This window comes from Physeter macrocephalus, chromosome 13 (genome assembly GCF_002837175.3).
Source record: "Physeter macrocephalus isolate SW-GA chromosome 13, ASM283717v5, whole genome shotgun sequence".
NCBI classification, from domain to species: domain Eukaryota; kingdom Metazoa; phylum Chordata; class Mammalia; order Artiodactyla; family Physeteridae; genus Physeter; species Physeter macrocephalus.
Genome location: NC_041226.1, coordinates 81,723,486 through 81,750,367, shown reverse-complemented (window position 1 = coordinate 81,750,367; position 26,882 = coordinate 81,723,486). Strand labels below are relative to the sequence as shown.

At 43.1% G+C, this 26,882-nt stretch overlaps 1 protein-coding gene across 1 annotated transcript in view; it reads right to left on the bottom strand.

The window, feature by feature from the left end:
• The window catches only part of UPF3A (UPF3A regulator of nonsense mediated mRNA decay), a 48,562-nt gene extending 30,736 nt beyond the window's left edge, over positions 1 to 17,826 (bottom strand). The window contains 10 exon segments of the mRNA XM_024117457.3: positions 2,636 to 2,930; positions 4,643 to 4,803; positions 9,729 to 9,887; positions 9,977 to 10,032; positions 13,360 to 13,470; positions 13,605 to 13,703; positions 14,888 to 14,994; positions 16,629 to 16,675; positions 16,677 to 16,736; positions 17,467 to 17,826. Coding sequence (XP_023973225.1) covers positions 2,636 to 2,930; positions 4,643 to 4,803; positions 9,729 to 9,887; positions 9,977 to 10,032; positions 13,360 to 13,470; positions 13,605 to 13,703; positions 14,888 to 14,994; positions 16,629 to 16,675; positions 16,677 to 16,736; positions 17,467 to 17,670 — 1,299 coding nt within the window. The 5' untranslated portion in view covers positions 17,671 to 17,826.
• Positions 17,827 to 26,882: the final 9,056 nt, after the last annotated feature.

Genomic DNA, 26,882 nt, shown 5'->3' with positions numbered 1-26,882 from the left:
CTGAGCCTGCGCGCCCGGAGCCTGCGCTCCGCAACGGGAGAGGCCACAACAGTGAGAGGCCCGCATACCGGAAAAAAAAAAAAAATGTCAATGGTCTAAATGCTCCAATCAAAAGAGTGGTAGATTGGATAAAAAAACAAGAACCTACAATATGCTGCCTACAAGAGACTCACTTCAGGGTGAAAGACACACGCAGACAAAGTGAGGGGATGGGAAGAGATACTTCATGCAAATGGAAATGACAAGAAAGCGGGAGTAGCAATACTCATATCAGACAAATTAGACTTTAAAACAAAGGCCATATGTCTGTCTTTATAGCAGCTGTAGGCAGGGGAGGCCATTTTCCGTTTCTAGGAAGAGTGAGGACGAGAGGAGAGAGAAAAGAATTCAGAAAGAGAGAAAATGAATTCAGCAAGGTAGCAGTATACAAAATTAATATACAGAAATCTGTTGCGTTTCTTTACACCAGTAATGAAATATCAGAAAGAGAAAGTAAAGAAACAATCCCATTTAAAATCATGTCAAAAAATAAAATACCCAGGAATAAATTTAACCAAGGAGGTGAAAGATCTATATGCTGAAAACTATAAAACATTGATAAAGGAAACGGAAGATGATACAAAGAAATAGAAAGATTTCCCATGCTCTTGGATCAGAATAATTCATACTGTTAAAATGGCCATACTACCCAAAGCAATCTACAGATTTTATGCAATCCCTATCAAAATACCCATGACATTTTTCACAGAATTAGAACAAATAATCCTAAAATATACATAGAACCACAAAAGGCCCAGAAGTGCCAAAGCAATCCTGAGGTAAAAGAACAAAGCTGAAGGCATAACCCTTTCAGATGTCAGACTATACTACAAAGCCACAGTAATCAAAATATCATGGTACAAAAAGCTGACATATGTATCAATGGAACAGAATAGAGAGCCCAGAAATAAACCCACACACCTATGGTTAATTAATCTATGACAAAGGAGGCAAGGCTATACAATGGAGAAAAGACAGTCTCTTCAGCAAGGGGTGTTGGGAGAGCTGGACAGCTACATGTAAATCAATGAAGTTAGAACACTCCCTCACACCATATACAAAAATAAACTCAAAATTGTTTAAAGACCTAAATATAAGACATGACACCATAAAACTCCTAGAAGAGGACACAGGCAAAACATTCTCCGACAGAAATCGTAGCAATATTTTCTTAGGTCAGTCTCCCAAGGCAAAGATGGAACACATCTTTCAAAGATGCAAACGTACGTTCCATCAACCTCAGGCGTGAGTGAAATTGCAGCTGGCCCTCCGTCTTCTGTTGCTGACGATCCTTCAGCTCTACCATCTCCCACCTCCTCTCCCTCCTCCAGTCAGTAACTCTTCTCGCCTGTTCACTCCATGCCAGCCCCTGTGTGCCAGCTGTGGTACTGGACTACTGTACTTTTCAAGGTACTGTACTGTTAGGTTTAAAATGTTTTCTTTATTTTTTGTGTTTTTTTATATATTATTTGTGTGAAAAGTATTATACACCTATTACAGTACAGTCCTATATAGCCGATTGTGTTAGTTGGGTACCTAGGCTAACTTCGTTGGACTTACAAACAAATTGGACTTATGAACATGCTCTAAGAATGGAACTCAGTCATATGTAGGGGACTTGCTGTAGTCAAGATATGGAAGCAAACTAAATGCTCATCAACAGATGAATGGATGAAGAAGATGTGGTATACATACAATGGAATATTAGTCATAAAAAAGAATGAAATTCTGCCATTTGCAGCAACATGGATCGACCTAGAGATTGTCATACTAGGTGAAGTTAAGTCAGACAGAGAAAGACAAATACTATATGACATCACTTATATATGGAATCTAAAAATAATACAAATGAATGTATATACAAAACAGAAACAGGCTCACAGACATATAAAACAAACTTACGATTACCAAAGGAGAGAGGGAAGGAGGGAGGGACAAATTAGGAGTATGGGATTAACAGATACAAACTACTATACATAAAGATAGATAAGCAACAAGGATTTACTGTATAGCACAGGGAATTATATTCAATATCTTGTAATAACCTATATTGGGATATAATCTGGAAAAAATGTCTGAATCAGTTTGCTGTACACTTGAAACTAACACAATATTGTAAATCAACTAAACTTCGATTTAAAAAAATCGTAACTCTGTTAATGATGTAAAAGAAAGCACCATGACATGTCATTAATATTCTCCTTACTGTCTTAGGGGTAAAACGTATAATCTTTCCATTACTTATTCTCAAGCAAATAGTGTGAATGTGCCAGTTTTATACTAAGTGAAAGGTTCTTTTTCTTTCGTGGTTAAAAAAAAAATTGATTCTCTGAGAAAAGATGATGCTGGTTTCATTTCAGGACTTGGTGCCCTCTCACTGGACAAGAATAACTGCTCCGCAAATACAGACTCTCAGGGCAGTGAGCTCCCTAGGACGCTGTCATAACCTACGATCCTGCACCTCAAGACACCTCAAGACTCTTCGTTAGATAAAACACTTCTGTCTGGAAAAGCAGTTGTAAGCCTGCAGGATTACAGTTGATACTCTGAGCAGACGAAAATGAAGTGAAAGATTATCCCCAGTGAATAAAAGAACCTTGCTTCCCGTGTCCTCCTTCCTGGGTGCCAGTCCATCTTCACTCTTCTCCCTTCCTGGTGTCTCTGCTGCCCCCACAGGGCCGCCCCCATCCTGGCTCCCCTTCTTCCCTCGGTCTGGGGTGAATCCATTCCCTCTTTTCAGCTCTTCCTCACTTCTTCCTGAAAACTTATCCAACTCATGGTGAGCTCTGTGTTTTCTGCTGTCGTCCAAGTGGTATCTTTGCGCTTCAAGTTCTTTTTCTCGGAATCTTCTCTCCATGTCCCTTTGCTCTTTACCAGTGTCATCTTGTGGCCTGTGATCCAACACAAATTATCAATAACCTCACGTAAACTGCTCGCCAATTACCTGTCTTCCCTTCCAGACTACAAGTTCGAAAACAGGCAGGGGATATCTACGTCTGCTCGTCACTGCAGGGCCAAGTTTGCACATGATGGGCACACGACAGGCATTCAATAAGAAACTTTTGAAAACGTGAATAAACAATAGTAATAACAAGATTTACTGTTACACTTGAGTCACACATATGTAGCAGGCACTATGCTAAGGTACCATATACACATATTTTTATAATTCTTAGTAAATATAATCTTCCCCTTTTTTACAGATAAAGTAAATGAGACGAAAAGTACTCAAGGGACTTTCCTAGCAGCCCAGATGCACATCCATCGTGACACAGAGCTGGTATTTACAGCTGAGTTTCTGTTCCAAGCGGAGCTAAAATTAACTTAAAAAGTTAATGCATGCATATATCAAACTGTTAAATGAATAGTAAGTAAATAAGTGGCTGCTTAGCTCCTCTGGTTCTTAAAGGCTTCCTCTCCACGGGCCTCACGTACCGTCTGTGGCTCCCCACACGCCATGGCAGCAGGGCTGATGGGAACAGAGCTACAAGCACAAATCTGTGCCAGAAACACGACAAAGGCGCTGCCGTATCATAAGCAATAGTAAGAGATAGGCCTGTAACATACACCAGAGTGATCACAGATTTGACAGTCATGTACAAATTAATCTTCTAAACAAACCAATTAACCAGAACCCCTATAAAGACGAAAGAAAACCTTTATCACAGCTCTGCGCAAGAAAGGTAGTAAGCAGTCATTCCGAGCACTGTGATTCTGGGCAAAAAGCAGCCGAATCCCATGACCTTGCCATTTCCCCTCCAAACTCAAATCTACTTCCAGCCACCCCTCTGAGCAGAGTGCTCCTGGGCTCCAGGAAGCTCTGCAGGCATCCACATGCGGGACATGGGGAGGAGCCCTGGGTGAGGGGAACAAGAATCGCAGCTGCACATGGCCCCTGACTGTGGACCCAGGAGGGAGGGGCTCCCTGCTCAGAGGCTGCCGTGCATCCTGACCCCAGAGCACTCTCAAACTCCTCTCATGAGCCGCTTGTGCGGGAGCAGGCAGAGGACACCCCCGCCGCACACAGGCAGGGCCAGTGGGACACCAGCATCCACAGCTGCTGGGCAGATCCTGGCGGGACCGGAGGACTGACCACTCCAACAGAGAAAGGACAGCACTTGGGCCTCTATTTCTGTATCACAGAAGATCTCCAGCGCCTAAAAGGCTGGGCTCACCAATTTACAATTCTGCAGATACACTGAAGGAGGTCTGGGAGATCAAATGGGCAAGATATCTCAAAACACAGAGGAAAATTACAAACTGATAACAATCACCAAGTAAAGAGAGTGGGAAGAAGATCTTGAAGACGGCAAGTCAAAGAGAGGAATCCAAGAGAATAACCAGGAGAGGAGATAGTGGAGGAAACAATACCAGGACACTTCCCCGTCTGGAGACAGCCCTGAGGAGGCAGACTGAACAGTTCACCATCAGCGTGACTGCTGGCCAAGCGGAGACAAAGATGTGGGCAAGCACATCCCAGCAAACTCTTGAATTCCAAGTAGATTATGGAATATAAGCACTCATACTGACACAGGATACACAACCACAACTCGATGACAACCTGGGTGCTTAACATGGTCAGAGAAGCAAAAGCACGGCTCACTTTTCCCTGAGCTCCTCCAGCGAGCTCTCCAAGGGCTTGGGCTTCACGACTACACAGCTGGGACCGGGTTCCTGTTTCCCATCTCTGGTGTCAGTTTCCTCTCCTCTTTCTTTTGGCTTCTCAGTGCTTGACTCCTCTCCCTTTTCTGATTTCTTGAGAAGCTGAGAAATTATAATGCTAGTAAAATATCACTTTAGGAATATACTTTAAAAGAAGATATTTAATAAATAATTTAAAATATACACCAATATTGAGCCCAAATGTTTGAATAGCAAAAAAACATAAGCTAAAGGTCCAATGAACAGGTTTTTGGTTAAATACACAGGGGAACATTCTTTCAATGAAATACTTTCTAGTTATGAAAAACAATTTAGGATAAGTGATAAAAAAGATATTATATTAACGAAGAAAAGAATGTTACAAAGTGGAATGACCCAGTTTCTATTTGCATGTTGATTCGCACACGTAGAAAAACGTCTAAAAGGCTTGCAACACTGTGTTAAGGGTTATTATTGTTAGTTGGCAGAAATGAAATTATTTTCTTTCCTTTCATCTACAGGTTCCAGTGTTTCTAAAATGAACAGGTATTACTTCGGTAATAAGGAAAAAAATTTTGTAAAAGATGGCTTTATATTAATGACTGAGAATAGTTTTAAAAACACCTATTCCTCTCTTTCCTGAAACAGACTTAGAAGGTTCCTATGATACATTCATTTTGCTATGAAATTGGGCCTTCCTCCCTGTTCTTGCTCTTTGAACTTTAAGTACCACAGGTAGAGTCAGTTTGTAGAACATGACCTGAAGTCTACTTGTGAGAATTTTGTTCTCACTTATAAAAGTGAACTTATGTAAGTTGCAGTAGAGAAAAACTATACACAGATACACTTAGACTAAATGAGTTCATTTAAGAATGAAACAGAGACTGTCAGGCAAACGCTGCAAGCTGCTTCTCATCAGAGGTGTGGACTATGTTACCCGCCTATGGGGGGGGTCCTTTCAGACAACAGTGTATCTTTTTTTTTAATTAAAAAATTAATATATGCAAACCACAGGAGAGTGCAACAGTATAAGTCTCCAGGAGAGTGCAACAGTGTAAGTCTCCATCCATCCAACAAATAATTTTGTGCACCTATGAACTGTTTTGACAATATTTCTGAAACCAAAGCTTTTTCCAACACCACTTCCCCAGCTGTCCAGCACAGGCTGGGTGTCCTATGACTCAGCCCAGTTCTGACACTATCCACCTGGAATTAATGTCAGATCCCACAGGACTGTCCCCACTTCGGAGGCCAGCTGCAAGTCCCAGGTTGTCACCAGTACTTCTGACTGGCCGGCTATAAATTCAGGGGGTTCTTGAATGAGACTGACTCACGAACTCAGGGAAGTGCTTTACTTACTACCACTGGTTTATTATAAAGTATACAACTCAGGCACAGCCAGATGGGAGAGATGCACAGGGCTCTCTCGGGCTCCACCCCCTTGGCAGCGGGATATGTGGGTTCACCAGCTTGGATGCTCTTCAAACCCCACGCTTCAGGGACTTTTATGGAGACGCCGTTACACAGGCATCGTTGATTAAACCTCTGGCCATTGGTGACTGAACTCAATCTCCAACCCTTTCCCTCTTCAGAGGTGGGGATGGGGCTGGAGGTTGCAATGCTATAATCATGCCTGGTCTTTCTGATGAGCAGCTCCCATCCTGAAGCTATCCAGGGTGCCAGCCACCTGTCAGCTCATTAGCATACAGAGGACACTCCTGTCACTCCAGAGATTACAAGGGTTTTGGCAGCTGTGTGCCATGAACTGGGGTAAAGACCCTGGGCTCAGTGCTAGGAATGCAGTTGTGGGTAAGAGACAAGTGCCCACAATTAAGGACTCACACTCGATAGTCTTGCCAAGGCAGTGGTGGCCATGGGGGTGGGAGAACGGTATACACAGTGACAAAAATAGAAAACTGTGAACCAGATAATCTCAGGTGGTATGAAACGCTACAAACACATGATAAACAGACTAAAAGGACAATGAGGTGTGGGGCAGGGGAGGAGGAGGAATGGTTTCTCAAGGGGGTCAGGGAAGGCAGGGACCAGACAGTGAGGGGGGCCACTCATGAGAGGGCGTTGAGTCTGGTGGGGGGGAAGCTCTCTGCGAGGGGAGCCGGTGGGGGGTGGGCAGCAGGGGTCAGGCCAAGTGTCCCCGTGCAGCCCACATCTATGCTTGTTTACATGCGTGTAACCTATCTCTCCCACACATCTGTTTTTAAAGAGCTTCGTGGAAAAGATCATACAACTCTTTCAGATAACAGTATTTATAGCCTACAATTTATATACAGTATTCGGGAATTGTACTTGTGACTTTGGTAACCTGACTTCCTACTTCAACTTGAGCTCACTGCTTAGTTTTCAAGTCTCAGGGGAAAATAAACCACTGGGTGGCTCTCCTTGAATCATATTCTTCTTTACTGTTAAAAACGGCCACGAGGACCTCTCTCTGCCTCTTTACTTTTAGGGTATTAACACAAATTCTTTGGGGGTTTTTTTACAGATTTTATTTTTTAGGTTTTCTTTTTTTTTTTTTTTTTAATTTGAATTCTCTAGATGAATCTTAGGTCAGAGATCTCCAAATTGAGCACAGACGCTCATTAAAGGCTACCCTTGGAGTCGAATATGTACTGTCAGGTCGGAAAACCAGACACTCGAAGGACAGAGCTGTAGGCGGCTCATGTCACTGGGGTCTAATCTGCCACCAGGATCTGTTTTACCAGATTCAATAAGACTAAGCCTTTCTCTTGCTGTGCCTATGTTCTGGTTTCTTTTTTTCTATATGAAGAGTCCTACAGTTACTTTTACTGACATAATTTGTTTTTATTTCTTTGGTTTATTTTGGATTCTAATTCTATATTCAGACATGTAAAAATAAAATGCTATATTCCAAATACTGTAAGTCTTACTTAAAATTATAGGCAAAATTGTAGGCTACACGTTTTAATGATTCCTCCTGAAAAACTCTCAAAGCTGTTGACAAAAATGCTTTTCAGAATATAAAGCATTAGGTGCTATTATTCTTTGCTGGGAAAGGTAAAGGAAAAGGTTAGACAATATTTGCACACCTGTAGATGTATACCTACTTCCCCCCTGGTCATGACAGAGCTGTCTTTCCAAGATGACAAAGGCCTTCCCGTAATATTAAGGTTTCATTTTATTTCATTTCATTATCTTTCAAGGGCTGTTAACTTACACTGTTGAGACTACGTATGATTGTTATAGGAAGTATATCTGCTACACTTTTGTTATGAAGAATTGTGTTCGTACTTAAACCACATGGACAAACAGAAGACACGCTCAGAGTTATTTCCAGAGGGACACCCTGGCTATGCCCATTATTAGGTCCACGTCCTGGCAGAGGTGGGATGGACGATCTTCATTTAATTAGCTTGACTGGGTTCCTCAATTTCATCGATGTTATTATCAGATTATGAGATTTTAAAACCACATAGATCTGTAACAATTGTCGTCAAAGCCAAAATGAAGGAAACCACTCTGGCTGATTTCTTGCGGGTCAGACGGCTCCCTACTCATCTTGCCCGTTGAGATTTTATCTTTGCAGTAAATGTGCTGCAGCAACATGACCTGGCCCACACCTTCCATCAGGTTGAGTTTTTCAGCAAATCCTTAAACTTAAAAAGAGACATTTCAAGAAACAGTCTTCAGAGATTATGTTATTCACTAGAGCTGTGCATCAGATATTTCAGGTTTTCCTCCTAGCACTTGCAATGTCCCTCAGCTTGAGAGTAGGTGGGGACGTGCACGGTGATTTAGCCAGTGAAACGTGGGCAGATGGGGCCTGTCACTTCTGTGTGGAAGGTTTAAGAACCAGTGTGCCATCTGCTGTGTTACACAGCCCCTTCCCCTTCATAATGATTGTGGAAGCAAATGCAGGACGGAGCCTCATCAGCCTGGCTCACTGAACGGCTGTGATGAGCAATGCACAGTGGACACGCAATGTGAACAAGAAGAGAACTTTAGCCGCATGAAACCAATGAGATCTTGAGACTATGTTTACTGCAGCATAGCCTAGTCAGTCCTGATCGATATAAACGGCTGTGTGTTTCACAGGAATATGGTTAAGAAATTCCCTCCATTGCTAGTGAACCCCATATGACCACCTATGGGAGACATTGTTTTAGAAGCCAAGGCCTAGAAAAAGCTTTACTTTCCTCGAAGAAATGGCATGTTTTCTCCTCATGGACAATGGAAACTGCGTTTCTGAGCAATGTTTCTGTTTTTGGCGGCTGAGCATATCAGAAACTAATCTATGGCTCGACTATGGCAACTGTAATCTCTTCCCTATCCTTTCCTTTCTACCTCTGTTCCCTCAAGTCCTGACCTTTCATTTTTTTTTCCTTATATTATACAATTTTAACGAATCCCTAAAAGGCACCTTAAACCCTTTGTGGAAGAGGTAAGATTCACATGAGGTTGAAATCTAGGCTTAAAGTCATCTGAGCAGAATACTAAGAAGGTCGGGCCTGACCCCAATTTGGGCAATAAATTTTACATAGAGGATAATTCCCTCCGTGGGAATTAAACCACCCTCCTAAATGAATGCCTCAGTCAAAGGAAAAATTGGGCAAGAGATGTAGAAACCATTGCTGCTACCACAAAAGAAATGATACAACCCAGTTCTGTGAGTCAGTCGGCATAAAGAAAGGCCAGTAGACACAAAGCCAGCGGGTTTCAAATGTGTAGTTTTTTAGTTAGGAAATCTTCCTTGAAAGGCAAATATAAGCAGAAGCCCAGGCTATGACATGTAAATGTGGGCTCCTCTGGGTGAAGTGCTTCTGTCACACCCAGGAACCTGGTCCTCGCCCACTCTTCCACCCATGTGGTCCCCCAAACACAGCATGCTCAAGAAAGCCCTGGGGCTCGGGGGGCACCATCTGAGAACTACTGTCACAGAACAGAGAGAAAGAACTGTAAGAGGGAAAGACTACACTAGTGAAAATGCTCTGAAAGTTCTGAAGAGCTAAAATACCTAAAAGGTTGAACTATTTTCGGAAAAAAGAAATGAAATGTCTCCTCAAAATTACCTTCATCCTTACTTCTTTCTCAGCAGTTTTCTTCTGTTTTTCTGCTGTTTTCCTCTTACATTTCTCCTCTTCCCTTCTCCTTCTTATCTCTTCTTCCTGTAAGCGTTTCCTTGCCAACTCTCTCCTCCTCCGTTCTCCTCGCTTTTCTTCTCGAATTCTCTAAAGATGTGGAAAGTATGTGTATAAATTGTCTGCACGGACATGGTGGGAACAAGAAGGCTATTCATTGGGTAAAAGACCAGACCTACCTGCTTTTCTAATTTTCTATTTTTAATATATTCCAAAAGAGGTGTGGTTCTTCTAGCTAAAATACAAAAATTGCAATGTAGTATTTAACTCTAAAATAAGATTTCTTTATTTTCAATACTTGCTTTCAATTTAATCTTTAAAATAATTAAGGGAAGATTATATCATTTTAAAACTTACATGAGCCTACACTGTATTTGGGGGAGCTCCTACTCTATCACTATAAAGTCAAGTAATTTGGAGGTACTGACAGACTTATACACACTAGGCATTTAATTCCTGATTCTTAAGGGAGTCCCATACATTACTCACAAAAATGGTATAAAGCAAAAAAGCAAAATGAAAATACATTAAACTTCCCAAACGTTATAACGTATTTATATACAGACAGCCCTCCGTATCCACCAGTTCCACATCTGCAGATTCAACCAACTGTGGATCAAAAATATATGGGAAAAAAATTCCAGAAAGTTCTAAAAAGCAAAACTTTGACTTTGCAACTCAGTGGCAACGATTTCCATAGCATTCACAGTGTATCAGGTATTACAAGTAATCTGGACATGACTTACAGTATACAGTAGGATGTGGGTAAGCTGCATGCAAATATAATGCCATTTTATAGAGGAGACTCTAGCACCCACAGATGTTGGTACCCACGGGGTCAGGGCGGGGCTGGAGAGGAGTGAGGACTCTGCCCGGCATTGCGGTGGTTCTGGGCTTGTCAACTAGGGCAGAGCTGAGACCTACCTGGGTGGGGCTGGGGAGCTGACGCTGAGGCTGCACCTGCCTTCCCTCCTTTCTTACAAACACCTGCCTTGCTCCCCCAAAGGACTGATGTGGTGGGTAAATGGGACCCTGTGTAAGAAAGTGCTTTACAAACCATAAAAGTGTATCATTTACTAAATAGAAGATGTGCAACCACGCAGTGCAACACTGATTTAACCAACAGTAGGACCGTTCTCGCTCCCTGGGCTTGGAGACAAGCACCTATGAGGAAGCCGGTCCCACGGTTGCTAAGTCTCAGAGCTGGGACCTGAGCCCATGTCTGTCTGCTCTAAAGACCCTGATATGCCTGCACTAATCTGCAACTTCAGAGTGAACTAACATTTGCATTTAACCCACACTGCTCAGCCCTGACCGTAAGAATCCACTAAAGGTCAAAATCTAAGAAAAGAAAAAGGCATTTGCCATGAATTGCCTGATTAAGACTAAATTTAAATAAGCAGAAAGAGGAATCACAAAGTTCTACAGCCTCGTCCTGGGCTAGTGGCTTCTAAGTCACATTTATTCATTCAGTAAATAATTACGGTGCACCTACTGTGCACCAAGCACTGGGCGAGGTGCTGGGAACGGGAGAGGACAGGCTCGTCCCTCCTCCGCAGGAGGGTGGCTGGACTCTGGGGGGGATGTGTGTGTCATCAGCAAGTGGATATCTAACAACTGCCCAGAAGTGAAAGATCTTGCTACTTCCCTGCAGCAGCCCGGTACAAGGGCATTTAAGAAGAAGCAGTAAAGAAACAGGACGAGGAGGGTGAGTTCTGTAAATAATTTCTAATTTGCTGCTTCATTTAACTCTTCTTAAATTTATCCTGTTCTACAGTGAAATCGCGATTTGCCCTCCATACTGTTTCTTCCCCATGTCAGTCCTGGTGTCATAACCCACTGATCCGCTCAAGTCAGGCTCCTGGAGGCCTTGATCCTTTCTGCCTTCTTACCCTCACTCCCAATCCTCAGCCAGTCTGGTCAGTTCAACCTCCAGAACACATGCTGACTCTGCCGCCCTCGTTCAAGCAGCCTTCCCTGACGACAGCAAGGGCCTCCTAACCAGAGCCCAGCTTCTCCATCTTATGGAGCAATCAGAGTGATGGGGACAAAAATCAATCAGACCACATCACTCCCTCGGTCCCCAGCTGTCCCTCAAATAAAATCCAGCCCATCATGCTGTGGTCCCACCCCTCCAGCTACTCTGCTCCCTGCCCACCGTGTGCCAACCACACAGGCATGCGCCCCGCTCCTGCAGGCCCAGAGCTCCAGCCTCCAGCCCTTGTGTTTGGAGTTCCCTCTTCTTCCATCTCTTGGCCCAGCTGGTCTTGGCTCAAATACGGTCTCAGAGGGGCCTCTCTCTCTATCCCATTATTCTATTCGATTACGTCTGTGGCACTTATCCCAAGTGGAAATGCTCTGGCTTGAGCATTTCTGCATGTGTTTGCTACAGTCACCCCGGTAGGAGGGCAGCTGCATGAGGGCAGAGCCTGTGTATCCTGTTCCGGTGCTGTCCCCGTGTCCAGGCTCAGAGTTGGTACCCAGTCAACATGTGCTACGCACATCCCCATAAATACTTTAGTGATTAAAGATCCTTTGAGCCACACATTAAATCACCTCTTATAAAATATAAAACTTCATTATTAGACTAAGGAAGAACGCTTCAATAATGTTAACCTTTTTAAATTAATTTACTCAACACATATTTACCAACTACCTAAACTTGTTCAAGCACTGTATTACATGCTAAGACTACAAAGACAAAAATACAGTTCTCTTGGGGGATGGAGAGACAAAGTGAGAGGAGAGTTAATGTAGAGAGAGATAGATCAGTAAGAAGATAAATCATAAACAGTGTACCCGTGCTGTCCTGTAAGTCTCAGTGGGTGAGCAGGAGGCAGGCACGGGGAAGGGAGGGCAGAACACGTGGCAGGAGCGCTGGGCGGCAAGGTGAGGCCCCAGCCCCGGCACAGGCCGGAAGGGAGACGCTACGAGCATGTCTGGGAGAGACACGCAGGTTGCCTGACAGAGAAAGGACTTTCACGTCTACTCTTGAGTTCTGGGGGAATGCTGCTAGGAGGGAGCCATTTCCAAAATATTCCACTTGTGGGTAGACGGTTGAAGAAGGCCTGATTCAAACCAGATTCTGTGCTCTGGCTGGGCTTATCCACTCATCTGCCTCACTCGCTCAGGGGCCTTGAGAGTTTTTTGAACAACAGCAAGATGACCTCATACTTAAGCAAAGCATCTTCTTTCTATGACTGCTCTTTGCAAAGATGACTGACTTCAACTTTGAGACATAAGCTTACCTGACGCAGCCCGGCACACAGCACTCAAATGTCTTCTCTACTGCTCATTCAGAAGCGTCATAACTTTGAAACAAAATGACTGTAACTGAAAACTCAGGTGTTCTCCCTCCATCAACAGATGCTCAGAAATATTTTCCCAAGTTACCATCCTGCCACCCTTTTCCTTTTGTCAAAACTGGGAAATACTCTGTATTTCTGCCAAGCCTGTCACATGTGTCAATTTTCTATAATAATCAGGAAAAAGGAAAAACAAATATATACTCTATAAATACATATCTCAATAAAGTAAAGAGGAAAAAATGAGCAAAACAGACCAATAAGTTCTCTTGTCTTTGCCTCTATGTCTCCCAGAAGAGTTTCAGGATTGGCACTAGTTTTCTCCTCCTCCACACAGTAAGTTTCTAAAAACTTCTTATATTCTGGATCTGTAAATTAAGATAGAAAGAAAATAAATATATTCTTCCCCATATAGGGAGAGAAATTATATTTGACCAATGTGTTTAATTTGACCAATGTGTTTAATGCAGTTTCACAATCCAGCATTTGAAAAAGGACTCACCATCTTCAATGCTTCCGGTTTGGGTGTCTTTTTTCTTTAGCTTCTTTTTGGCTGTCTTCTGGAATGGAGCAAATTCTACCACTGCAGGATATTCTAGGCCTTTAACAGGAAACAAATTACAAAAGCCCTTCTGAAATTCTACTGTGTTCATTTTAAAACAATAGTCTAGCTTACTTAAGCACTGAGCATAGCATTGACAATATTACTGTTTAAAATATAATTTAATTATACTTTCAAGTAACAGTAATCTTAGCACATCAAACTCCAGATTTAAACAAACGATGAGCACTTATTTACTAAATAACACAATTCCTCATATTGTAGTTGTGGTTACATGACTGAATACATTGAAAATTCATTAAACTGCATACCTTAAAGTGGTTTTTTTTACCATACGTAACTTCTACCTCAATAAACCTTATCGCTCTCCCACCAAAGAGTTTATTTTGGAATACCTTTCAATAGGTGTCCTAGTCACATCTTACATTTTTTAATTTTAAAGGTTAATTCAATTATCAATCTGCTTTATGAGTTCAAGGAAATGACTTTGTTTACAAGAGACACTCAGCTAAAAGAGAGGGTTTCAAAGGGTGTTCATGATATCCAGGTAAGATCTGCTTCAAACAGAAAAATCTAGAATGAAGGTCACTTGAAGCTGACTCTGTTGTTATGTAGGGGTGGCGGGGAACAGACACACAGAAACGCTTGCGGAGAACATCTGCCTCACCGAGAGACGGAACACTTCTACCCTGCTACCAAACCCGCTGAGTGATCGCTTTCATATTTGCCAGAGGACTATGATACTTTAACTCTCATGTATCTGGAAGACACTTTTGAGTATTTACTTTATCCTCAACTCCTCAGAATAAAGTCAAGAACCAGGAGGAGAGGAGGGCTTCAGACAGACAGGGACAATGTGTGCTTCATTTTCAATGCTGCATCCATGATGCCTAGTACATAGTACCAGGATAAAATAATTTAGTTTGGGAACATAAAAGAGTAAAGTTCATTTATCCAGAAAACTCATTTATGTGAAAAACTTCACTCTCTGATGATAATACCCAAATAGGTTGCCACTACTACACAAAATTGCTATAATTGTTTGGTTTATATGTAATTTTAATTTTTAACATAAGCCCATAATCACAATAACATACTCAAAATTTATGAATTTATTTTAGATTAGCATCTAAGGACTCAATTAAAATTCACAAACATCCAGCAAAACTTAATTAATGTACTTAGAAATTATAATAAAGAGTTTAAAAAGCCAATGACCCAACCTTTACTGTCAGTGAAGATATATCCATCAAAACGATCTCTAAAAGGCAGGATGTCATCAGGATTTCTAAAATTAATGTATGCTCTTGAATAGAGATGAGGATAAAGACTGAAAGAAGAGATAACAATGAAAACAGTAAAAAACTTAAGACTTCTTTTAATTTTGTCTTTTTTTTTGCTTCTTTTCTGGATACAACAAACTACTTCAGATAAAACCTTTATGCCAAAGAACCATTTCTCAGTTAATTACAGCAATCTGGATATTCTTTAGGAAATAAACCAAAAACAAACAAAATATTAACCGAGATCTTTTTAATGATTTGGGAGAGACACTTTAGGTTGGTTTTTCTACTGCACAGAGCCAGGGTTAAAATACTGGTCCTCAGAGGTAGAAAATCAAAGGCAAGGTTATTCAAAGATCATTCCTAATCATGTATCATGACTGCAATACAACCTAGTCAGGATTCATTCAGAGAAGGAAATGTTGTATTGTAAAAGAGCTCCTTTACTGATTTAGAGAACACATTTAGGTATCTTAAAAGGGTATTTATTGTAGCACATGGCATAGGATCTACAGAAGAACTAAGCCTTTCCACTCTACTCACAGCTACCAATGTCCTTCATAGGTGGGAACTTTCAACCCCATTTCACAGATGAGAACACTGAGGCTCAGAGAAATTAGGTGCTTACAGAGGGAGCAGTTAGTAAAATGGTGGGACTGGGATTCCAGTCTGAGTCACTCTGAGTCCAGTGCCTGACCTCCTGTAACTGTACTAGTTTTCCCAAACTTTAGTGATTTCAAAAACTCATGTTTATGTTGGGTTTTTTTTAACCAAATCTACATTTACCTGTGATGTTTTTCTTTGACTGAACTGACATTGTTTTACTTAAATGTATTTATTCAAAAGGAAAGTTTATAATGGCTACCATAAATGAGACTCATGATATTGAAGAGAAAAAGAATAATAAAGATAACAAGAAATCACATAGTGAAAATCACCAAATTCTAGCTGAACTGTCATCTGTTGGGCTAACTTGAGGTCTGCTCTCTTTTTTAATAAAAAGGAGATTTTGAAGTGTTAAATTACTGTCAGAAACATCTTCCTACCAAGCTGTAAGAGGGAACTGAAAAAGATATAACTTAGCGGGGGTGGGTTGAGGGTGGGGATGTCAGTGATAGAAGGGAACACTAGGGGCTTCTGGGGTCTGGAATATTCTGCTTCTTTATCTGGTCTTAGTTACCTGGGTGTGTTCACTTGTAAAAATTCATTAGGTTATACATCTATTATTTATTCACTTTTCTTTCTTATATCTTAATACAATTTACTTTAAAAGGTTATATGAAATAAGGTTTAGTGATATCCAAAGTAAAAAAATTAATACGTTGTTAGACTGCTTTCCTTCTTAGGCTATGGTGGTGCTATGGAGATCTTCAAATCTATTTTAGGGAAATTTAATTATCTGCCTACTTAGAAATAACTTGCAGAAATAAAGGCCTGCACTGATTTCCGCGTATATGTGGGAAAGAAGATGGAAACAGAGATGGTTTCTATTATCTATATTCCTTTACCATCAACTGACAAAACCTCTCAGTCTTTTTTTTTTTTTTTTTTTTTGGCCATGCCACACAGCTGGTGGCATCTTAGTTCCCCGACCAGGGGTTGAACCCGGGCTCCGAGTCCTAACCATTAGGCCACCAGGGAACGCCCTCTCGGCCTCTTCACGTTGGTAAAATCTTCTCACCTGAGGTCAGCAGTAACGAGCACGAAGTAATCATGTGCGGGCAGGGGGGTGAAGCTGCTGTCCCAGCTGCTCCTTGGTGAGGCTAGGAGGAAGCCGCCGGATGACCACCTGCGGAGAAACGCTGGCTGGGTTTCCTTTCACTAGTACTGTATTAAGCTTACCTGAAAGCTTGGTCACCTGTGTTTATGCTCAGAGTGAAATCTAACCCAGGAGTCCAGCAGAAACAAGCACTTTAGTAAAGATTAAGGAACATATGCATGGAGAACATGGCTGTCAAAAGAATAACGAGGGCTGAATAATGTAAAAGGGATCGGTGAGGTCAGAAAAGGCTGGGCATAGCAGCCCTTTTTCATAAAATCTTTTCATTAAAACCAGATAACTGTTGGTATGTGCCCGCCTCCACGCTCCCTACCAGGAGGTAAGGTACATGCAGGGCAACATCCACAGCAGCAAAGCATGGGGTAGACACCTTCCGCCTCCCTCCCGCAGGGTCCACCCGCGTCCACTCCAGCGCCACGGGCTCTGCTCTCCCGGCTGCGCCGTCTCCCCTGGACCGGACCGGACCCTCGGCAACGTGGAAGGCTACTGCCCGGCACTGCTACGCCCAGCGTCCCAGCCTCGACGGGAAACACCCACAGGCTGAAGTGACTTCTCTTCCTCCAAAGCCAGAAAAGATCGCGTCAAGGGCGCCCTAGCAGCCCAGACGCCGCTGGGGCAGCGCGGCGCGGCCGCTGTCCGCGGTGCTGAAGCGCCCGCGGCTCCGCCCCGGAGCTCAGGGCTACCGCACCTTCGGCCCCGCCCCTCACATCGCCCCGCCCCTCACACCGCCCGCCCCCACCTTGCTGAGGACTATCCTCTTTTCCTCGCGAGGTTTGACTGCACCGCCCCCACAGCCGGAGGACGAGGCTACCGGCGCTTCAGGATCCCGCCGCTGAGACTCCCGGCGGAAGTGACTTTCTGTGAGCGACGGCTTCTCCTTCCCGCTCGGACCCCGCGTAGTAACGGCCACCCTTGGGCCCCCCTCTCCCTCCTCCGAACGCATCCCAGACCCGCCGCCGAGCCGCTGCACCCTCTTGTCAGGGCCGAAATCTCGCGAGGACTGCGCCGCCCCACCCAGTCCCCACTGTTAAGAGGCCGCACGCCCCCTCCCTCGTCCCTGGCTGCCTGTCCGCATCCCCTTCCCGTCCTCCGACTTCCGTTGCCGCGCCCGTCCGGGGCCCGGGGACGCGCGTGGGGAGGGACGTTCGGCTCCTGGACGTGGGGGCGGGAGGGGGGGCGTGTGCGGGACCAGCACCTGGAGCTGGAGCTGGGCTGCCGAGGGCTGGCCCTGGCCCTGCGGGGGCGGCCCCGAGAGCAGCGGTTAGCTCGGGGCCTATGCCCCGGTCTCCGTGCAGCCCGACTTAGAAGGGTCTGGGGGTGGACGGGGGCTTGGCGGCCTCGCCCAGGAGCGGGTCAGCGGGAAATTCGGGACCTGAGGACTTGGCTCAAGCGGGAGCCTTGAATTGGGGCTGTGCAGGGCTGGATCTCTTTCCCACCGAGAAGAGCTGGTCGTTGGCTAAACATCCCAGAGAATGACATACACGTGCTTAATAAAGTGTTTACAGCTATTTATTCTTTTCCAAGGAAATCTGAACGTTTCATCAGAGAGTAGCAATTACATTCAAGAAAAAGCAAGCGATTGACAAACAGCACAAATCAATACATGGCTTTCCTCTACGGAGTAGAATAAATGCCCCAGAGTTGAGAGAAGAAATTGGCCGCAGAGAAAGAAGGCTCACTTCGACGGTCCTTAGGACTCAGGTGTCAAGGGCTGGAGTAGCTCAGACTCATGGCACTCAAAACAGGGCCTTAATGTTTTACAATATAATTTTCGCTCAACTTTTTGAGGCGCTCAATGGGACAGCAGCCATGTTTTTCTTTTACAAACATTCAGGCAGAAACACTTTTGGTTAGAATAATTCATATAGAGGTTAATTTTTAAATGCCACGTTTTTTCATATTTTCAACTTATTCGTGTTGGCTATGTTTTTCATTAGTAGCACCTTTCTTCCCACAACGTTAAGTACCAACAAACATAGAAACTGGAGAATAGAGTAATTGAGGCATTAATTAAGAGATTAAGGGAATCGCTGGCAGCCGCTGGGAGTAAATCCAGGTTTTACTCAATCCAGTCCTTTATCCCTGAACCACTCACTACCTATGAACACAATTGAAATGTGTCATTTTAAATGGGCTGAAAGACTCAAAAAAGCAGTTCCAAACAGTTCTCTAAAACCCCAGAAAGGAGGCCAGGAGCAGTTTTCATTATTTCAAATAAAGTCTAAAGGAATCCTATAGGAACAAACTATGATAAATTGCACACACTAGATCCACAGTTTCCTTTTCTGTCTCCAATCAACTCGGTATTGAAAGCCTAGTTCTGCTGACCAAAAGCTCTTATTGTGACAAAGAAAAGGAAAATGTGGTTGTCGGAGAAGATGGTTTATTATATCCCGAGGGTGGGAGGTAGGGGCAGAAGGGGCTGATGGTGAGAAACGGCAGAACTTTAGAATTCACGTTGGATGGAATTATTCTTTAAATACAATTTTATAATACCAATTTCAAGACAGTGAATGACATACACTTGGAAAATCGCTTATGATTTTTTTTTTTTTTTGCGGCACGCGGGCCTCTCACTGTTGTGGCCTCTCGCGTTGCGGAGCACAGCCTCCGGACACGCAGGCTCAGCGGCCATGGCCCACGGGCCCAGCCGCTCCGTGGCATGTGGGATCTTCCCGAACCGGGGCACGAACCCATGTCCCCTGCGTCGGCAGGCAGATTCTCAACCACTGCGCCACCAGGGAAGCCCCGCTTATGATTTTATATGAAAGAAAAGTACAGCACAAAGAATATCTATCTTCCTACACGTTACCCAGCATGTTTTGTTTAAAATACACATAGAATTACATCCAAAACAAAGCAGTATTAACTAATCTCCAAATGTCAGTGAACCTAACCCTAACTGAACACTCCACCCATAAGCGTGGTCCTGGTCATAGGAAGGGTTACATTTTGCTCCAGAGCACGGGTCTAATTGATGGATGCCCATGACCTAAAGCAACTGGTGACCGTTACACTCTATTTTTCTTTAAAGCACAGTCACTTTAAAGGTGGCAAGAAGGCTGACTTTTTAGGAAACTAGGCATTATTATGAGATACTACAGCCGTGTCAGAAAAATACTTGGCAGTACAATTACACATAACCCCCCCTTTTTTTGACACTTTCTGAAGACTAAACATTGATATTAAACTTGTTGATGTGAAAAACAGCTTAGTCAAATGTCTTGAAGGTCTTGTTCTTTTATGTCTTAAAGCACTGTCAAGAGGTCATGGGTTAATTATCAGGCGCTCACTTTTCCAGAACATTAAAAAAATCACACCACGTGATCAATGAAAAAACTAAATGAAGCAATGTTATTGTCTGGTGGGTAAAATAAGTGTGGAAGAGTATTAGTACCTTCATTTTTATTTATTTTAAATGTGATGATTTTAAGTTCCATCATTTGATTTTCTAGCCCAGCTAAAGAGAGGGGAGGCATAAAAATAGGCACATGTGATGCTTGACAGAGAAGAGACAGAAAAGCCATTTGCCTGACAGAGAAGAGATAGAGAAGCCAGTTTTAAAAAATGAAGACTTAGGAACACACTATTTGAGTCTAAATAGCAGTAGGCAGCTCAGGGACTCTAAGTGCATCACTGCACACAGCTGATGTGTAGCGCGAGGGGCTGAGACAGGAAATGGGGCCTGTACGCCACCCTGGATGCATCCCTACTTGTGCTCAGATTCCTCATCTGAACAAGGTCTTACTCCAAAGACTCACGGGAGTTATTAGCACATGGGGACCTCAAGAAATGAGAGCTATTTTATTCTTCTACCTTTTAAATTATCTATATTTTTCTGCCTTAGCTATTATATTTCTAACCCTTAAAAAGGTAGAAATATATAAGATACATTTTAGGTTAAGATAAAAAGGTTTATTGTTTAAGGGAGAATATTAGGTGCTTGGAAAATTCATTTCTATACAATAGCTTATTTGTTAATGATGCTGTAAATAAATGCCTTGGAATAAAACATTTTTCTATGAAAAAATAGGATAATGTGTCTAATATCAGGATAAGAGCTTGAAAGAAAAGATTTGAACAAATGAAGGACCTAATCCCATCTCTTTATTAGAATGACTAAGAGTTGTTCTTTTTTTTTATTATAAATTATTTATTTTTGGCTGCGTTGGGTCTTTGTTGCTGCACTAGCTTTCTCTAGTTGCCGTGAGTGGGGGCTACTCTTCGTTGCGGTGCGCGGGCTTCTCATCGCTATGGCTTCTCTTGTTGCGGAGTATGGGCTCGAGGCACGCAGGCTTCAGTAGTTGTGGCACGTGGGCTCAGTAGTTGTGGCTTGCGGGCCCTAGAGCGCAGGCTCAGTAGTTGTGGCACACGAGCTTAGTTGCTCCGCGGCACGTGGGATCTTCCCGGACCAGGGGTCAAACCCGTGTTCCCTGTGTTGGCAGGCAGATTCTTAACCACTGTGCCAGGGAAGCCAGGGAAGCCCTGTATAAACTTTTTAAAGACAATTTTAACATGTCTTTCATGGAATAAATCACCTGCCAATGTGTGAAACTATGAGAAATTTTCTTTCTTGCCCCCAACAAATGTGCTACATCATTTCAATAAGTTCTGTCACAACTGATCCAGATGCTTGGACAAGACAGTAATCTAAGCTATGACATATTAAAAATGACATATTACAGGAGAAAAGCAGCTCTAAAACTAAGACTCCCTAATTAGCTCAGGCTCTGGCCCAGAGGACTGTGCGTGGCTGTATTTAACTGCCTGGGAAATGGCTCTAGAAAGATGCTGGCTCAGCATTACAAAATTCCTGGATTGGCCAAGATGGTGGAGTAGAAAGCTCCCCTCCTCTGTCTGACGAGCACACCACAATCACAACTATTGGCAGAACAACAATCCGTGAAAAAGACTGGAACCTTCCAGAAAAGATCTTCCACAACTGAAGACAAAGAAGGAACCACGAGATAGGTAGGAGGGACGGACTTGCGATATAGTCAAGTCCCATACCCCCAGGGCCCAAAAACTTGAGAATAATTACATTGCAGAGGTTCTCTCAAAGGAGGGAGGGGTCTGAGCCCCATGTCAGGCTCCCCAGCCCAGGGGTCCTGAACTGGGAAGACAAGCCCCCAGAGCATTTGGCTTGGAAGGCCACAAGGACTTACTTTTGGGGGAGCCAGAGGGCTGAGGGAAATGCATGCTTAAAGGGCACACACAGAATCTTACACGCTCCAGGACCCAGGGCAGGGGCAGTATTGACAGGAGCCTGGGTCAGACTGGCCCGCTGATCTTGGAGAGGCAAGAAGCCACTGCAGCTCACCCTGGGGACATAGGCGCTGGCGGCAGCCATTCTTGGAAGCTTGCTCCTTCTACCACATGGACACTGGTGCTGGGAAGGGCCACTATGGAACCCTCCCTCTAGCTTATTAGCCCCAGGACACAGCCCTGCCCTGGCCCAATGGCTTGTAGGCACCACTGCTGAGACGCCTCAAGCAACTAAGTGAGCGGGGACACAGGCCCACCCATCAGCAGACAGGCTGCCTTGAGACCCCCCAAGCCCACAGCCGCCCCTGGACAAGGCCCTCCCACCAGAGGGCCCAGGAACCAGCTCACCCACCAGTCGGCAGGCACCAGCCCCAGAATCCCCTGGGCCTCAACCCTGCCCTTCAGGAAGCCGGCTCTAGCATCCAGACCAGCCTCATCCACCAGGGGGCAAACGCCAGACACAAGAAAACCACAGCTCCACAGCCTGCAAACCCAGCCTGCCCACAGCCAGCCAGACCCTACCCTGGGACCAGCTGGGCCCCAGCCCTGGCCACTAGAAGGCCAACATAAGCTTCAGGACACCCTGCACCCTGTACCCAACTGTGTCAGAACTAGCCTCCCCCAACCAGAGATCCAAAACCAGCTCTGGGACCCCTGGGCCCTGCAACCAGACCCCGGGACCTGGCTCTGCCCACCAGTAGGCTGTCACTAACCCCAAGACCTGGGTTCACCCACCGGTGGGCAGGCAACAGCCCCAAACTCTTCTGGACCGTGACTCCGCCCACCAGTGAGCCAGCACTAGCCCTGGAGCCTCCGGGTATTCTGCAGTCAGCTGCCTCCTGACCAGGACCCACCAACCAGCAGCTAGCAGCCTCCACACAAGGCAGAGCTTGGCAACCAACCAAACCAGGTGCCAACCAAGCCTACCAGACTGCCCACATAGCCTGCCACAACAGAAGGACCCACGCAGTCCTCACAGGGGGAACACCTAGAGCATACAGCTTGGGAGTCAAGAGGGAGTGCACTGCTGCATAGGACGTCTCCTACAGAGGGCCACTTTTCTAAGGTTGTGAAACATAACCAACCTACCAGATATATAAAATTACAAACAGCAACTTAAGTGAAATGAGGCAACAGAGGAACGTGTTCCAGACGAAGGAACAAAATAAAACCCCAGAGGAGCTAAGTGAAGTGGAGATAGACTACCTACCCAAGAAAGAGTTCAGGGTAGTGATTGTAAAGATGACCCAGGAACTCAGGAGAAGAATGGATGCACAGACAGGAAATTAGAAGTATTTAACAAAGAACTAGAAAATATAAAGAACAACAAAACAGAGATGAAGAATACAATAACTGAAATGAAAAATACACTAGAAGGAATCAACCATGGACTAAATGATATAGAGGAACAGATCAGTGAACTGGAAAACAGAGTAGTGGAAATCACTGATGCCAAAAAAAAGAAAAAAGAATGAAAAGAAATGAGGACCGTTTAAGAGACCTCTGAGACCACATCAAGTGCACTAATATTCACATTGTAAGGGTCCCAGAAAGAGAAGAGAAAGAGAAAGGGGCTGAGAACGTATTTGAAGACATAACAGCTAAAAACTTCCCTAACCTGGGAAAGTAAACAGTCACCCAAGTCCAGGAAGCACGGAGTCCCATACAGGATGAACCCAAAGAGATACACACCAAGACACACAGTAATTAAAATGGCAAAAGTTGAAGATAAAGAGAAAACATTAAAAGCAGCAAATAACCTACAAGGTAACTCCCATAAGGCTATCAGCTGACTTTTCAGCAGAAACCCTACAAGCCAGAAGGAAGTGGCACGATATATTTAAAGTGATGAAAGGGAAAAACCTACAACCAAGAATATTCTCCCTGGCAGGGCTCTTATTTAGATTTGATGGAGATCAAAAGCTTTATAGACAATAAAAAGCTAAAAGAGTACAGCACCACCAAACCAGCTTTACAAGAAACATAAAGCTTCTCTAAGCGAAAAAGAAAAGGCCACAACTAGAAACATGAAAATTATGAAAGGAAAAAGCTAATCAGTAAAGGCAAACATAAAGTAGAGGTAGGAAATCATCTAAAGCACAAAGATAGTAGGAAGGTTAAACGATAAGAGCAGTAAAATCATCTATATCCACAATAAGCAGTTAAGGGATACAGAAAACAATCAGATGCAGAATATGATATCAAACATAGTTATCGTGAGGGGAGGAGAGCCCAAAGCAGGGATGTTAAAATGCATTTGAAATTAAAAGATCAGCAACTTAATTCAATCATGTATACATACAGATTGCTATATAAAAACCTGATGGTAACCACAAACCAAAAATTTGTAATAGATACCCACAAAAAACAAAAAGGAATCCAAATATAACACTACAGGCAGTCAACCAAACCAAAGCAGAAGAGAACAAAAGAAGGAATGAAACAGACCTACAAAAACAAACACAAAACAACAAGATGGTAATAAGAACATAACATCAATAAATACTTTAAATGTAAATGGCCTAACTGCTACAATCAAAAGACACAGAGCGGCTGAAATCAACACAAAAACAAGACCCATATATATGCTGCCTACAAGAGACTCACTTCAGATCTAAAGACACACACAGACTGAGAGTGAGGGGATGGAAAAAGATGTTCCATGCAAATGGAAATCAAGAGACACCTGGGGTAGCAATACTTATATCAGAAAAAATAGACTTTAAAATAAAGACTGTTACAAGAGACAAAGAAGGACACTACATAATGATCAAGGGATCACTCCAAGAAGAATATATAACAATTGTAGATACACGCACCCATCATAGGAGCACCTAAATACATAGAGCAAATATTAACAGACATAAAGGGAGAAAAAGACAGTAACGCAATAACAGCAGGGGACTTTAACACTCCACCTACATCAATGGACAGATCACCCAAGCAGAAAATCAATAAGGAAACACTGGCCTTAAATGACATATTAGACCAAATGGATTTAATAGATAATATAAAGAACATTCCATCAAAAAGCAGCAGAATGACACATTCTTTTCAAGTACACATGAAACATTCTCCAGGATAAGTCATATGCTAGGCCACAGAACAAGCCTTGGTAAATTTAAGGAAATTGAAATCATACCGAGTATCTGTTCTGACCACAATGCTATAAGACTAGAAATCAATTACAAGAAAAAAGCCGCAATAAATACAAACACTTGGAGGCTAAACAACATGCTACTAAACAACCAATGGGTCACTGAAGAAATCAAAGAGATAATAAAAAAATACTTCAAGACTAATGAAAATGAAAACACAACCACCCAAAATCTAGGGGACACAGCAAACACAGGCCTAAGAGGGAAGTTTCTAGAGGTACAAACTTATCTCAGGAAACAATAAAAATCTCAAATGAGTAACCTAACCTTACACCTAAAGGAAATGAAAAAAGAACAAACAATATCCAAAATTAGTAGAAGAAATCATAAAGATCAGAGCAGAAATAAATGAAAGAGAATTTAGAAAAACAGAAAAGATAAATAAAAGAGCTAGTTCTTTGAAAAGATAAACAAAATTGATAAACCTCTAGCCAGACTCATCAAGAAAATAAGAGGGCCCAAATGAATAAAATCAGAAATGAAAAAGGAGAATTTACAACCAACACCACAGAGATACAAAAGAGCATAAGAGACTACTAAAAACAACTAAATGCCCATAAAATGGATAACCTAGAAGAAATGGACAAATTCTTAGAAATGTACAATCTCCGAAGATTGAACCAGGAGGAACAGAAAATATGAACAGACCAATTACCAGCAATGAAACTGAATCAGTAATTTTAAAACACTCAAGAAACAAAAGTCCAGAACCAGATGGCTTCACAAGTGAATTCTAGCAAACATTTAGAGATGAGTTAACACCTATTCTTCTCAAACTATTCCAAAAAACCGCAGAGGAAGGAACGCTTCTGAACTCATTCTATGAGGCCAGTATCACCCTGATACCCAAACCAGACAAACATATCACAAAAAAAGAAAACAGGCTCAATGATGAGCATAGATGCAAAAATCCTCAACAAAATATTAGCAAATTGAATCCAACAATACATTAAAAGGATCATATACCATGATCAAGTGGGATTTATCCCAGGGATGCAAGGATTTTTCAATATCCCCAAAGTGATCGATGTGATATATACCACATTAACAAGGTGAAGAACTGAAATCATATGATCATCTCAATAGATGCAGAAAAAGCTTTTCACAAAATTCAACATCCGTTTATGATAAAAGTTTTCCAGAAAGTGGCATAGAGGGAACATAACTCAACATAATAAAGGCCATATATGACAAAATCATAGCTAACATCATACAAAATGGTGAAAAGCTAAAAGCATTTCTTCTAAGATCAGTAACAAGACAAGGATGCCCGCTCTCACCACTTTTATTCAACACAGTATTGGAAGTCCTAGCCACAGCAATCAGACAAGAAAATAAATAAATAAATACATGGAATCCAAATTGGAAAGGAAGAAGTAAAACTGTCACTGCTTGCAGATGACATGACACTAGACATAGAAAATCCTAAAGACACCACCAAAAATATACTAGAGCTCATCAATGAATTCAATAAAGTTTCAGGATACAAAATTAATATACAGAAATCTGTGCATTTCTATACACTAACTTCAAGTTATCAGAAAGAGCAATTAAGGAATTAATCCCATCTACTATCACATTTTTAAAAAGTACCTAGGGGGCTTCCCTGGTGGTACAGTGGTTGAGAGTCCGCCTGCCGATGCAGGGGACACGGGTTCGTACCCCGGTCCGGGAAGATCCCACATGCCGCGAAGCGGCTGGGCCCGTGAGCCATGGCCGCTGAGCCTGCGCG